General features: G+C 37.7%; 2 protein-coding genes across 3 annotated transcripts; both read left to right on the top strand.

The window, feature by feature from the left end:
* Positions 1-1,374: 1,374 nt before the first annotated feature.
* Positions 1,375-3,123, top strand: LOC310928722 (tripartite motif-containing protein 16-like; the record flags this gene model as incomplete). Its single annotated transcript, XM_083891362.1, has 1 exon — positions 1,375-3,123. One exon carries the CDS (start codon positions 1,375-1,377, stop codon positions 3,121-3,123), a length of 1,749 nt encoding a protein of 582 aa, XP_083747488.1.
* Positions 3,124-4,618: 1,495 nt separating this feature from the next.
* Positions 4,619-14,909, top strand: stom (stomatin). 2 transcript variants are annotated; one of them, XM_083887505.1, is made up of 8 exons: positions 4,635-4,759; positions 6,659-6,691; positions 7,783-7,892; positions 8,176-8,248; positions 10,388-10,470; positions 11,505-11,708; positions 11,819-11,953; positions 12,152-14,909. In XM_083887505.1, the coding sequence occupies exons 1-8, from the start codon at positions 4,705-4,707 to the stop codon at positions 12,338-12,340; spliced, it is 882 nt and encodes a 293-aa protein (XP_083743631.1). In that variant the 5' UTR covers positions 4,635-4,704; the 3' UTR covers positions 12,341-14,909. The 2 variants fall into 2 exon arrangements, with proteins under 2 accessions (XP_083743632.1, XP_083743631.1); XM_083887506.1 differs by lacking the exon at positions 6,659-6,691 and having other exon boundaries at positions 4,619-4,759.
* Positions 14,910-14,938: the final 29 nt, after the last annotated feature.

Genomic DNA, 14,938 nt, shown 5'->3' on the forward strand with positions numbered 1-14,938 from the left:
TAGTAATATATTATACTTATATATATAATAGTATAATTATATTTCTCAGCTTCATCAAAGAGATCAAAAACAGATTTAATCTGATTAAAAAACACAGATTTGATTCAGATGAAGGACAAACTGTCTCATGCTGCCACCTAGTGGCTCAGAGTGAAGCAGCAGACGCTGAGCTTTGACTCTGACAATAAAGGATTCTTTATTGTCAGAGTAACAAAGTAACATTCATGAAAATGCTGTAGATATATAAAGAATAAAATATACACGAGATTCATTGTGAATTAAAACCTTTTGAATGTGTTCAAACACTTTCTAACATCTGTTTTTCTTCACGTTAGCTGCTTTAAACAGTGACTGTGTGGAAGTGAAGACTTTAACAAAGATGTGTTTCATTCAGTCGTGAAGTCATTTCAGTTTGAAGTCATTGTTAGACGTGAAGATGCTTAATAACTGTTCTCTATTAAGAGACTCAGTATTCTTCAAATCATCTAAATGACTTTATGAGATTATAACGAGCAGAACATGTGACACAAGGGTCTCAAACCACGACACTGTTCATGTGTTGTTTAACGTGATGGAAACATCAGACAATCACACAGTTAGTTTGTTTGTTTGTTTGTTTTTTTGTTTGTTTGTTTTGGCCAACAGGAAGTTTTCCCTTGACCTTGTTTAACCAGGTCTAACCAGTTCAGATGGGTGTGATGTTAGGTGAGGACGTGTCAGCTTTGACAGCTCGACCACGCCCCCTGCTGTCAAGATAAAGGAAAAACTTCCTGTTGTCCAAAACAAACAAACAAACAAAGTTCTATCAGTGACATAATGAAGTTTAACAACACATCTGTGATTCAGGATTCACTGAACTGAGTCTTCTGTTCACATCAGAACCAGCATGAGCCTCCATTACTGATCCAGGAGACAAGGAGAGACGAGTGAGGACAAGTGAGCTGAGCATGAAGACAGAGACATGGTTAGAGACGGGGAGACATAACGAGGACGCCAACTACCCAGAAGGCTTAGCAAAAAGGCTGGATAATGGGGAGAGAGAGAGAGAGAGAGAGAGAGAGAGAGAGACAGGAGGAAGGATTGTTGTAAATGAGAGAATCATCATGTTCTGTAACTTTTCCTCTCACTTCACCAAAGAACACACACACACACACACACACACACAGGGAGTGTCACTAAGAACAAATCTTGGAACAGAGGTCACTCCGTGTCAAAGTGGGAGTGGCTCCGCCTGCTATTTCCTGGTTCCTCCCCCTCACACCTGCAGTTTGACAATGGGAGGAGGAGGAGCCAACAGGTGAAGTTGTTGAGTTGTTGAGTTCAGAGCTCAAACCTGTTCTAATTCTGAGGCAGAGAAAGTCAGACGTTGGTGAAATGGCAGGAGTTCGTCTGTACAGAGAAAGCTTCTCTTGTTCCATCTGTTTGGATCTTCTGAAGGATCCTGTGACTCTGAACTGTGGACACAGCTTCTGTAAGAACTGTATTAAAGACCACTGGGACTCAGAGGACGTGAAGAGGATCTACAGCTGCCCTCAGTGTAGAAAGATCTTCACACCGAGGCCTGAACTGTTAAAGAACATCATGTTAGCAGAGTTAGTGGAGGAGCTGAAGAAGACTGGACTCCACGCTGCTCCTGCTCATCACTGCTATGCTGGAGCTGAAGATGTGGCCTGTGACGTCTGCACTGGCAGGAAACTGAAAGCTCTCAAGTCCTGTTTGGTTTGTTTGGCCTCTTACTGTGAGGAACATCTCCAGCCTCATCTTCAATCACCTCCGTTAAAGAAACACAAGCGGGTGGAGCCCTCCAAGAACCTCCAGGAGAACATCTGCCCTCATCATGACGAGGTGATGAAGATGTTCTGCCGCACTGATCAGCAGTGTATCTGTTATCTCTGCTCTGTGGACCAACACAAAGACCACGACACAGTCACAGCTGCAGCAGAGAGGAAGCAGAAGCAGAGACAACTGGATCTGAGTCAAGAAGAAGTCCAGCAGAGACTCCAGGACATAGACAGAGACGTGAAGGTGCTTCAACAGCAGGAGGAGGACCTCACTGTCTCTGCTGATAAAGCTGTGGACGACACAGTGGAGAACTTCACTGAGATGATGAATCTCCTGCAGACGAGAAGCTCTGAGGTGGAGCAGCAGATCAGATCCAAGCAGCAAACTGAAGTGAGTCGAGTCAGAGACGCTGAGAAGAAGCTTCAGCAGGAGAAGACTGAGCTGAAGAAGAGAGAAGCTGAACTGAAGCAGCTCTCACTCACACACGACCACAACCAGTTTCTCCTCAACTACGGCTCACTGTCAGCACTCAGTCCATCTACACACTCGTCCACCATCAACGTCCGTCCTCTGAGACACTTTGAGGACGTGACAGCAGCTGTGGTGAAGCTCAGAGGACAACTGAAGGACGTCCTGACCCAGACGTGGACAAACATCTCACTGGCTGTGGCTGAAGAAGATGTTTTACTGACAGAACCAGGACCAGGACCAGGACCAAGACCAGGACCAAGACCAAGACCAAGACCAAGACCAAGACCAAGACCAGGAACAGGACCAGGACCAGAACCAAAGACCAGAGCTGAGTTCCTCAGATATTCACAGGAAATCAAACTGGATCCAAACACAGCAAACAAACGTCTGTTTTTATCTGAGGGAAACAGAAAAGTGACATTTATGAATGAAGCTCAGTCTTATCCTGATCACACAGACAGATTCACTGCTTGGTTGTGTTTTCAGGTCATGAGTAAAGAGAGTCTGAGTGAACGTTGTTACTGGGAGGTGGAGTGGAGAGGAGCAGGAGTTCATGTAGCAGTGACGTACAAGAACATCAGCAGATCAGGGGGTTTATTTGGATTCAATGACAAATCTTGGGTTTTATTTTGTGATCAAAACAGTTGTCGGTTTCTTCACAACAGCATCTTCACTAAAGTCTCAGATGTTGTCGTCTCCAGAGTGGGAGTTTACCTGGACCACAGAGCAGGTCTTCTGTCCTTCTACAGAGTCTCTGACTCCATGACTCTGATCCACAGAGTCCAGACCAGGTTTTCTCAGCCTCTCTATGCTGGAATTCGACTTTTTTCTTCACCTGGAGTCACAGCAGAGTTTTGTAAACTCAAATAAACTGGAGTTCTTTCAGGATCAGTGAGTTCAACTCTGTGTTTAAAGTGATAGTTCTGAATTTTGAACATTAGACCTATTTTCCAGCTCAGTCGGTGTGATGGAGACGTCTGGAGACATTTTCAAGAAATTTCATTCAGTTCTTCTAGTTGCCGAGTTTGCTGATGCTATGGCTAGCGCAAGTCAATGATACAAGTTAGCATGGCATTAGAAACACTCATACTGACTCCACAGTGCACCTGAGGCAAATCAATTGTAACGGCAGACTATAGATGTACATATCTGTGTTGATAGAATGATATTTGAAACAAAACTAACCTTGCATTGTATGAATTTTTGTATGAATCATTAGATCGTTTATAAAAGTGTAAATAAAATATGGTTTAATTGACAAAACCTCATGAATCCTGTGGTTTGATTGTGTCACAGTCAGTTTTTTTTAATCTAATCAATTACAAAACAAATAATTTATTCATATATATTATTTTAAGGAGATGTAAAGATGATTTACAAACATTAAAGAGTCTTAAAAGAAGCATAGGCTGAAAAATATGTATTTAAAAGCTCTGTGGATTTGTTATGTTGGTGATGAGGACTGTGTGTGTGTGTGTGTGTGTGTGTGTGTGTGTGTGTGTGTGTGTGTGTGTGTGTGTGTGTGTGTGTGTGTGTGTGTGTGTGTGTGACTCTCTCTCTCTCTCTCTGCTGTGGGCGGAGTCTGTGATTCTGACGTCTCTTCTTCGTGTGTTTATTAAAGGTACAGTATGTGACATGTGTCGGTGTGATGTTACAGCTGAATATCTCTGCAGCCTGAAACTCAGCGCGTGGTTATTTTGGGCTCCACGGTGGTACAATGGTCAGCTTTGTCGCCTCACAGCTAGAAGGTCACCAGTTTGGATCCCAGATTGACCTCGAAGGATTACAACTGAGGCTATTATTATTATTATTATTATTATTATTATTATTATTATTATTATTATTATTATTATTATTGTGCTAAAGTTGATATCATATATATGTGTATATATACATATATACACATATATATCCCCACCTATCGCCCTATGTCAGCTGAGATATGCACAGCACCCCCCGCGATAAAGTGGTAGATAATGGATGGATGGATATATCTATTCTATATGCATATATGTATATGTATATGTGTGTATACGTGTATGTATATCTAGATATACATATACATATAGATATACGTATATGTATATATATATAACTTTAGCTATATGTATACAAATTAAAGTGAATTGAATTGAATAATATTAGGAATTTATTTATTTAATAAATAAAGTCATTAATTTATAGTCCTTAATAGTCCTTTGTAATGAGAAATGTTTTTATTTAACCAGTGTCTCTTATCATGGTGCTCCATGTTTGTCAACGACGTTGTGTTCAATAAAGATTTGTTTATTTGGACGAGAGTGAGCGCGAGCCAGTTTGAGCCACGCCCATTTCAGCACCACTGCCCTGGAGCAGCAGACAGACAGATTTTAGAGAGACAGGCAGATTTTAGAGAGACAGGCAGATTTTAGAGACGACAGTCCTCATCTTTTCACACTCGTCTCAGTCTCGATGCAGAACGAAGAATTAACCATGAAAGAAAACCGAAGACGAGAGCATCAGTCAGGTAAAAAACAAACAAAAATAAAAGAAAATAATGTCGAGTTTAGAGCTTAAACCTCTGAGTAAACCAGTCCATTAAAGTGTTAACTGTTTATTATTTACACTACGTGTGTTTTCCTCCATTAACGGCTAATAAGTGATGTTTAAAACAACAACATGTCGCTAACAGCTCCAGCTAACCGTTAGTTTACGGTGAGCGCTCCGCTCCAATGCTAGCGCTAGCTTTAGCAGGCGATGATCTATTTACGTTTCCATGTAAAAGTGATCGCGGTTTGAGTTAAATGCGATGGTTTTGATGCCAGTGTGTTTCTGTAAAGTCAGACTATTGACACGGACAGAGTCGTGTGGGTGAACTGTGTGTTTATTCACGTGATGACGGTAGAAAAACTTAATTTAGACGCACGTACGTCCAGCTCCATTTGTGTGTGTGTGTGTATAACGGTGGAGCTAGCTGTAAGCTGTTAGCCTCGTTAGCTGTAATCACAGGGACGTCCCACAGTGTTTAGCTCAGTGCTAATCAATATCTGTGACGCAGTGTTATTAGTGTTTACAGCCAATGATGACGTCATTATTTATCTGTCTGTTTGTCTGCTTTATCCGTGTAAATCAGTTTATATAAACAGTTTAACCAGAGCTGTGTGACTTTCATGTTTCTAATGTTAAATAGAAATAATCTTTTCATAAACTATAATCTGGATTGTCTCATCAGGGCATATTAACACTTGAATAATAACAGCATGTTTCTCAGTAACATTTGCATTAATATGAACACTAACGTACATCATTTGACCTCAGATATAGTAAATATTTCTGTTATTGTCAACAGCTGTCATTCATTCATTAATTTTGCATCGTAAATATGTTTTTTTGGTGGTATTTTAAACATCAAAACAAACATTTTCGTTTGAAATGAATGTGAAATGACACCATGAATATTATTATGATGTCATGATGGAATATTGGGACATTATTTTGGACCAACTGAACCTACTGAACAGGTGTTTTTCCCTTAAATATATATATATATATTTGGAACGTTGACCATCCCATAATGACCTGTCCAGGGCACTGATTGAGCCCCAGCTCTTTTGAATTTGAGACTCCTGAACATTGTAGGTGAAATAATTTTCATTTGGCTGAAATTCATAATAATATAATTATCTGTCGTTATTTAAAATGATGTGTTGTTTTCATTTCTCCAGAATTAGCCTGTTATATTTATAACAGGAGCGGAGAGACGGCTCTTTGAAGGTGGACATTTTAGACCACCATGTTTATATGGAAGCCCACAATGGACAAACCTCACTGAAGGCGACACACTTTTAAGTTGATCTTAATTTTGGTCGTATAGTTTAACCCTCTGATAATGTCAGGGGTTTTAATGAGCTGTCGACTATTGAAGGTCTTTTTATGATCAGTGTCGATCTTGATTAGTAAAATTAGAAACTACAATTTAAATTTTCCTTTTTCTTTCACTGATAAAATATATCTTATTTTTGTACATTAAAAATACATCAAAATTGTCCACGTGCTGCAGGTGAAGAGCATAAACATAAACACATAAACAGGATTTCTGGTGGTGGTTTGTGGTTCATCCCACAGCAGTGAATGAAAAACTGTATATTAGAGCGGTTTTGTTCATCACTAACATTTCATGTGCTTGTGTGAAAGAATATAAGTGAGCGTTAATGTATTTTCAGAGGACCAAACAGAAGCTGCTGTTAAAAACACAGGAGCTCGTTTGGATCTAAACTAACAAACACTAAAGTTACTGCTGTATGTTGACTCGGCTCAAACACCAGTTAACCTTCATCACCTTTTAAACGTTATCTTCTTGTGGGTTTTTGTAAACCTCGACCCAAAGTCGATCAATTGCCTTTTGACGTGTCACGTTTGTCTGTAGGTCCGAGCAGAGTTGGTTTACGTGACGGTGAAGGTACGGATCTCGGCCAATGATTGAATAACCTGCATGTGTCAGAGCTGAAGTGATGACTTTTAGATGCTGCAGACAGAGCGTGCTGTGACTGACTGACAGTGTTTACATCCATGCATGACTGGATCATACATGTTCATGCAGTTTACAGTCACAGCTGAAAGAATTGGCTTTTTTAAAAGCTTTGAATGTTGTTTTTACCATTTTTTTTAAATCGATGAGTTGTTTGGTTTTTAAACTAAATACAGGAAATGGAGTAAATGATCAATCTGTTTTCCCCAAACCTTAAAACAAGGGTCTCAACCTCAAATGATCTTCAGGGGAAAAAAATAGTCTTAAGTGTTTTGGAAAAATAGTTTGGCAAAGGTGATCGTAGGGCTGGACTATAAGGGGAAAAAAAATCCTGTCATGATATACTTTTTTATATCTTCCAATATTGATCTATCAGGATATAAAGCAAATCAATATTCCTACATGTCTTATAAATAATATGTATATATGTTGAGTCCCAGGTTGTTTCTCTGGACTCGTGAAAAGTGTAAAATAAAATAGAATCAACTGTTTATGATCTGTATCACATGATCATAAATATTATTACCTTTCATTTCAGATAAAACCTGCTTTATTTCGTGAAATGAAGGATATTTACGTGTGTTACAAACAATCACATTGACTATAGTATAAATATGATAAAATTCTGCTAATAATTGGGCTTAAAAAAATATTGTTGATTCCATGTATTTTTCTACTTAGTGTATTTCACAAAAGTATCGACTATAATAAATATGATGATTATAATTATCAATACGACAGCATTAAGTCATCACAGATACTTAATCATCAAGAGCAGGTCTGGTCTGGTGTCACCTGTTGTAGATATAATATCCAAACATTATGGATGTATACATATTATAGAGTGTTTTAATATGATATAAAGTTCACAATAATAAAAACCAACATACTTATGATGCAAACTGAATGTTTAATTACAAAATAATTCATTATGGACCATGAGTGTGTGATTGTCAGTGTCAGAACAGTGGTTGATGAATCACTGATGATGATGATGATGAGATTTTCTCTTGTTTCCTTAGCTCTGGATGGCGCAGACTCTGACATGGGCTTGTGTGGCTGGCTGCTGGTGGGCTTCTCCCTCCTCCTCATGCTGCTCACCCTCCCCGTCTCCATATGGATGTGCATTAAGGTCACTTTTTTGTTTTCCACTGAACACGCAGCAGCGCTGGCTGTAGAGTAAACTAGCCAGAAAAAAAGAGCTGGCTCTGTTTATTCAGCGTTCTGAAAACTCCTGACTCATCTACTGTTCTACGTGTGTTTGTTGAAGCACCTGCAGAAGCTGCTCAACCATTGTTTATCAGTCATTGACGTGAAATGTGCCCTGGATAAACTGGGTAACTGCTCATGGAAGGAGAAGGAAAAAACGTGTGGAACAAACGTTTGTGGCTTTTCTTTTGTTTCTCTGAACACAGATTGTGAAAGAGTATGAGCGAGCCATTATCTTTCGCCTGGGACGCATTCTGAGGGGAGGAGCCAAAGGACCAGGTCAGAAATGATGATTGTTTTTGGTGTCACCAGCGTATCATGCTAAATTATTATCACCTTCAATTATTGTTATACCTTAAAGGAGACAGGAGACTGACTCTTTGATTGTTGGACGTGGTCCAGCTCTGTCTGATACAGCAGTGAAGGTCACATGACCAGCGAGATCAGCTGAAGAGCTGGTCATGTGACCTGTGATTGATGACTCCTGCTTCAGCTGGCTTAGTGATGCAGGTTGCTATGACGACTCAGATGTTCTTAGAGGATGCAGAGGTCCTCAGAGCAGCATTAGCATTAGCGTAGGGCTAACACTGTGCAACCTCATGAGGCACAAAGCAAATGTTTTCATTTTCAATTGGCATTAACGTAGCTAGATGTTGTGACTGTCTGCAACGCCTATGGATCATGTAAGTGATCCATTAGTTCCTGATGCACTTTGACTTGAAATTCACTATCATAATATAGCAATGTAGCAATATAGCATCGCCCTGAACAAGGATCCGTTGAAAATATTTGCAAACCTCTTAAGGAATAATTTTAATGAATTTTTGAAAATCAGGAAATGATCCATTTTCCCTGATGCACTTTGACAGTGAGCTGACTTTCTTCTCAAAAATAAAAAGTATCTCAGAATGACTTTAAATTCACCATCATAATAGTCGGCATCTCCCTGAACAAGGATCAGTTGAAAATATTTGCAAACGTCGTAAGGAATAATTTATATGAATTTTTGAAAATCATGAAATGATCCATTTGCCCTGATGCACTTTGACAGTGAACTGAGTTTCTTCAAAAAAACAAAAAGTATCTCGGAATGACTTGAAATTTACCATCATAATAGTCGGCATCGCCCTGAACAAGGATCTGTTGAAAATATTCGCAAACGTCGTAAGGAATAATTTATATTAATTTTTTCACTTTGACAGTGAGCTGACTTTCTTCAGAAAAACCTTAGGCACATTTGCGTTTTTGCCTAATGAGGTTGCATAGTGTTTGTATTATGTTAGCCTTTACTTTACATTACTTATCATACATTACTATAACTGAAAAATCTTCTTCAGCTCCCACTATAGGAGTACATACTTCCTACGGGCACTAAACTCCTTTATAAAAAACAAAGGGATGGTAGATGGAGAAAAAAAACCATGAGGAAGTGTGAAGGAGGCGGAGTTTCCTGTTTCCCACATTTCTTGCCCATTTCCTTCCTGCAAAGCACTAACTTACATGTGTTTGTGTGTGTCTGTGTGTGTGTGTGTGTGTGTGTGTGTGAGACATGACCCCTCCCTTCATATACATTACAAACAACAGTGTCGCACAAGGTCAGTGAAGCCCCGCCCACACTGGCACAACGGCAGTGATTTCAAAAACACTCCCACAGACATACATCCCATAATTCACTGGTTCTTCGTGCTTTTTCTCTTTAGTTTTTTTTTTTAATTAACTGTGTCTAAAATAAAAAATCATGCTCGTGTCGTCTGAAACAGATGAAACATGACTCCTCCTCCTCATAGGGTGTGTGTGTGTGTGTGTGTGTGTGTGTGTGTGTTTATGACTGTGTGTTAAATATAGCTCTGTGCTTGTAAACCTCACATTCCTCAGGAGCTAGAAGAGTCACTACAGCTAAAGCAGCTGTTTCCCATGATGCATCTGACCCACACTCATAATCCCGCATATGTCTAAATGAAACGTCACAACATTTTATATATATACATATATATATATATATATTACAAATATTATAAATCCTAACTTTCAGATGATTATCAGTAGAATATTCCTCTGCTGTGAAGGAGCTGAATTTGTCGTCGTCCTCGTCGTCGTTTTCCCGCCGTGAACAGATGGTTGTGATCTCAGCGTTTAAATACACAATATCCTGAGAGGAGATGCAGTCCCGCTGCAGCATTAATGTTAGCTAAATGACTGCACATGTCTGTTTGAGTACAGCAGCGCTCGGCTGCCAGTGTTTGTGCCTCTAATTGAATTGTTGAATGGAGAAGAGAGGCTTGTGAGGGCTTTGTGTGTCTGTGAGCACAGCTGCAGAATTACAGCACTAAGCTTCTGTCACACTCTCTCTCTCTCTGCCACGGTTTCTAAACATTTGACGGTGTTTGCAGAGACTTTAGTCTGTGTTTGTTTCCACAGGATTGTTCTTTATCTTGCCGTGCACTGACAGCTTCATTAACGTGGACATGCGCACCATCACCTTCGATATTCCACCACAAGAGGTGAGCAGTGACATCATCGCTGATGATTACGTTACAGGGAAGCACACGTGAAGAAGAATCAGCTGCTGATATTATGTTCAGATCAGAGATCACAACTGTACGTATATAATACATAGAACATATGAACATAAGGCTTTAGGCTTTGGGTTAGAGTAGATATTTTATAGTATAGAGTAGATATACAAACTTTTTTTAATTTTCACTGTATTATATATAATTGTATATGTAAATATGTATATTTATATATATTTATACATATATATATATATATATATATATATATATATATATACTAAATACTAATTTTAGAATTATATATGACAGTTTTTTCACTGTATTACATATAAATATATATGTATATGTAAATATGTATATATACATGTATTTATACACATATATACTAAATACTAATTTTTGTATGACAGTATTTTCAGTGTATTATATATAAGATATGTATCTACATATATATGTGTGTATATATATATATATACATATATGTGTAAATATGTATATATATACATGTATTTATACACATATATATATATATATACTAAATACTTATTTTAGAAGTATATACAACATCTTTTTCACTGTATTATATATAAATATATATGTGTATATATATATACACATATATACACTAAATACTACTTTTTGAATTATATATGACAGTTTTTTCACTGTATTATATGTATATGTATATATACACACACATATACATATATATTTATATATGCATATACTAATTTTAGGAGTATGTTATATGACAGTTTTTTCAGTGTATTATGTATAAGATATGTATCTACATATATATGTGTGTATATATATATATACATATATATATACACACATATATATGTATATGTATCGGCAACCTTGAGTGTGTTGAAAGGCACTATAATTATTGTTATTATACATACATATATACATATATGTATATATGTATTTATATATATATAATATATATATATATATATATATATGTATGTATAATAACAATATAATGTGTGTGTGTGTGTGTGTGCTGCTCTCAGGTCCTGACCAAAGACTCCGTGACAGTGAGTGTGGACGGTGTGGTGTATTACCGTGTCCAGAATGCTACGCTGGCTGTGGCTAACATCACCAACGCTGACGCTGCCACGCGTCTGCTGGCTCAGACCACGCTGAGGAACGTGCTGGGAACCAAGAACCTGTCAGAGATCCTGTCTGACCGCGAGGAGATCGCACACAGCATGCAGGTGAGAGGCAAACACACACACACACAAACACACACACACACACGTGTGTAGCTCCATCTGCTGGACACTTTACAACATATCTGTGTGTGTGTGTGTGTGTGACCCTCCAGTCTTCTCTGGACGTTGCCACAGACGACTGGGGGATAAAGGTGGAGCGAGTGGAGATCAAAGACGTGAAGCTTCCTCTTCAGCTCCAGAGAGCGATGGCAGCTGAGGCCGAGGCCAGTCGAGAGGCCAGAGCCAAGGTCAGGCTGAGGGGGGAGGGGCTACTGTGTGTATATATATATATATATATATATATATATATACACGTGTGTGTGTTATATAATGTGCTCTTCACCTGATATAATCTGTTTTTCCTGGGAAACTTGAAAACAGACGTGTGTGAGTCTCTAACATCACTGACTGACTAAAGCTGCTCTGCTCTCTGTCTCCCCCTGCAGGTGATCGCAGCAGAAGGCGAGATGAAAGCCTCCCGCGCCCTGAAGGAGGCGTCTCTGGTCATCGCCGAGTCTCCGTCAGCTCTGCAGCTGCGTTACCTTCAGACCCTCAACACCATCGCTGCTGAGAAGAACTCCACCATCATCTTCCCTCTGCCGCTGGAGATGATGCAGGCCTTCATCAAGAACTGAGCGGTCAGCGTCACACACACACACACACACACACACACACACACACACATTCTTGTACTTGCTGCATACTGAGGACTGGGTTGCTGACAAAGTGAGGACCAGCATTTCCACTTTTTATAAATCAACACAATTACAAATATCTACATCTACAAAGAACTACTGGTTGCATTACCATAAAATGTCTGCAGAAGGAGCCCCAGAGCAAAAAGGGCTGGAAAACTTTTTCGATTTTTTTTAAATTTTTGGTCCAAAATTTAACAAAACATCATACTTATACTATGTCGTCCAAAATTTGAAAAAATCTTTGACAATAAATTGTTGGTCCAAAAGTTGACAAAAACGTCATACTTTACTGTCGTCCAAAATTTGAAAAAAAAAAATTTGACCCAAAATTTGAAGAAAAAAAAATTGACCCAAAATTTGGAAAAATGTTTTTACCTAAAATTTGAAGAAAAAAAATTGACCCAAAATTTGAAAAAAAAAAAATTGACCCAAAATTTGAAAAAATAAAAAATTGGCCCAAAATCTGAATTTTTTTTTTTCCCAAAATGTGAATTTTTTTTTTACCCAAAAGTCAAAAAAAAAATTGACCCAAAATTTGAAAAAAAGATGTACCCAAAATGTTTGGTCCAAAATTTGACAAAAAAGTCATACTATACTATGTCGTCCAAAATATGAAAGGATATTTGACAAAAAAAAAATCAAAAAAAAAATTGACCCAAAATTTGAAAAAATCTTTAAAAGATGTTGGTCCAAAATTTGACAAAAACATTATACTATACTATGTCGTCCAAAACTTGATTTTTTTTTTTTTTGACAAATTGAGTATAGCATGTTATAGCAACCCAAGGAAGTGATTTCAATGAAAACAAAGGGAGGACCGGCCAAAATGTCCTCACTCCGTAAAAAGGACCTCACTTTGTTGGTTAAAAACCCTCACTGGTCCTCAGTATGCCGCAAGTAAAAGAACACACACACACACACCCTGTGTCTTTAAGCTCTTTATTATTATAAATGTGACTGTTTTTCATTAGAAACACTAATCAACACACATTAACAGCATTATTATCATTATTATTATTATATTTATAATAACTTATGACCAGTTTAACGTCTGTTTAAGTTTAATTTAGAATCAAATAACTAAAGATAAGAAATATCTTTAGACGTCTAAAGGGTTGAATCACTGTCAGATATGGAGAGTGAACGTTGTAAATGCTGCATAAATCCAGACGACTGAGTGTCGTGATGCTCGTGAGAGGCTGAAACAAACAGAGCTGCTGCTTTGTTTACTCTGAAGACACAAACACACACACACACACACACACACACACACACACACACACACACCACTCTCATAGTGCCATTATTACTATAATAATAATTATTATTATTATTATTATTCTTCCTGTCTGAGTCTCGTGACTTCTCTGCCAAACTTCAGATTCTACCTCTGATGTTGTTTCTTCTTCTTCTTCTTTTATATGTTCACGTGTCATCACATGTTTTCACATTTAACATCAGACAGAATCAGGACTTTACTGAAAATTTAATCTCTGTGATCTTTTTATATCGTGAGTTAAACGCTCAGATTCAGGCTGGATGTTACTGCTGTGTATTAACTGTGTGTGTTTGTCATTCACATCATATTCACTCACAGTTTGACCCTTTAAAAAACCTACACAGGTGTGTGTGAGTGTGTGTGTGTGACGTGTCGGTCTCCGTCTAATTTTATTATTCTGATTTAGTTTTATTTTTGTTTTTTTGCCAAAAGCCTTAAAAAGCGTCCTGACGTCAGTTTGACGTCTGTGCAGCGACGACATTTAAAAAAAACCAGCAGTATTTCAACACTAATCTAAAGCCAAATACTCTGCAGTTATTATGTCACATGTCAACGTCGTACTCCTGTTACTTATACATATATATATATATATATATATATATATATATATACACATATATCATTTTAGTTTCCAGGGCTTTTTTTATTTTTAAAGTGAAGGAGAAATTTCCCAAAACCACAAACAAACAAAAAATAACGTTTGATAAAGTTGTAACCGTGATAGTGTCAGAGAACGTATGTTTGCACGCAGCATAGACTCGTTTTTAATGATTATGTTCTCAAAGAAACCAGAACATATTCACATTTAAGACGCTAGGATTAAAATAATCCTGATGAATGTCCATCACTGGTCTCAGTGTGTGTGTTTTTATATCTTTAATATAATCTGATTAGGATTCTGTCAGTTTCAAAGTGACTTTAGAGTCAGTTTAGTTTGTCAAAGTGAATCCCAGTTTAACAAAGCCAGGTTTAATGTGTCACAGATGTTTAATCTTTTTTATGGAATAAAAAGCCTGTTACTTTACTGCAGTAACATCTGTATATTTGAATGTTACACTGAATTACACTGTTACACTAAAGTGTTTTTTCTTTTTAAAAACTTGTTACATGTTGTTCTGTAGTGAGACTTTTCTTTGTTGTTTTGTAAACTTTGCTTGTGTTTGATGTTTAATGTTTAATGTTCTCATTATACTTAGATATAGTATATAAACATGTACACACACACATATATAGATATATATATATATAACGACTTT

The sequence above is a fragment of the Microchirus variegatus genome, assembly GCF_963457635.1.
Source record: "Microchirus variegatus genome assembly, chromosome: 1".
Taxonomy (NCBI): Eukaryota; Metazoa; Chordata; class Actinopteri; order Pleuronectiformes; family Soleidae; genus Microchirus; species Microchirus variegatus.

Excerpts from the sequence above, each read along its gene's own strand:
- stom (XM_083887505.1), top strand. The coding sequence starts at position 4,705 with ATGCAGAACGAAGAATTAACCATGAAAGAAAACCGAAGACGAGAGCAT. Across the intron at positions 7,893-8,175 it reads CCATATGGATGTGCATTAAG|ATTGTGAAAGAGTATGAGCG; the intron begins GTCACTTTTTTG and ends CTCTGAACACAG. Across the intron at positions 11,954-12,151 it reads GTCGAGAGGCCAGAGCCAAG|GTGATCGCAGCAGAAGGCGA; the intron begins GTCAGGCTGAGG and ends CTCCCCCTGCAG.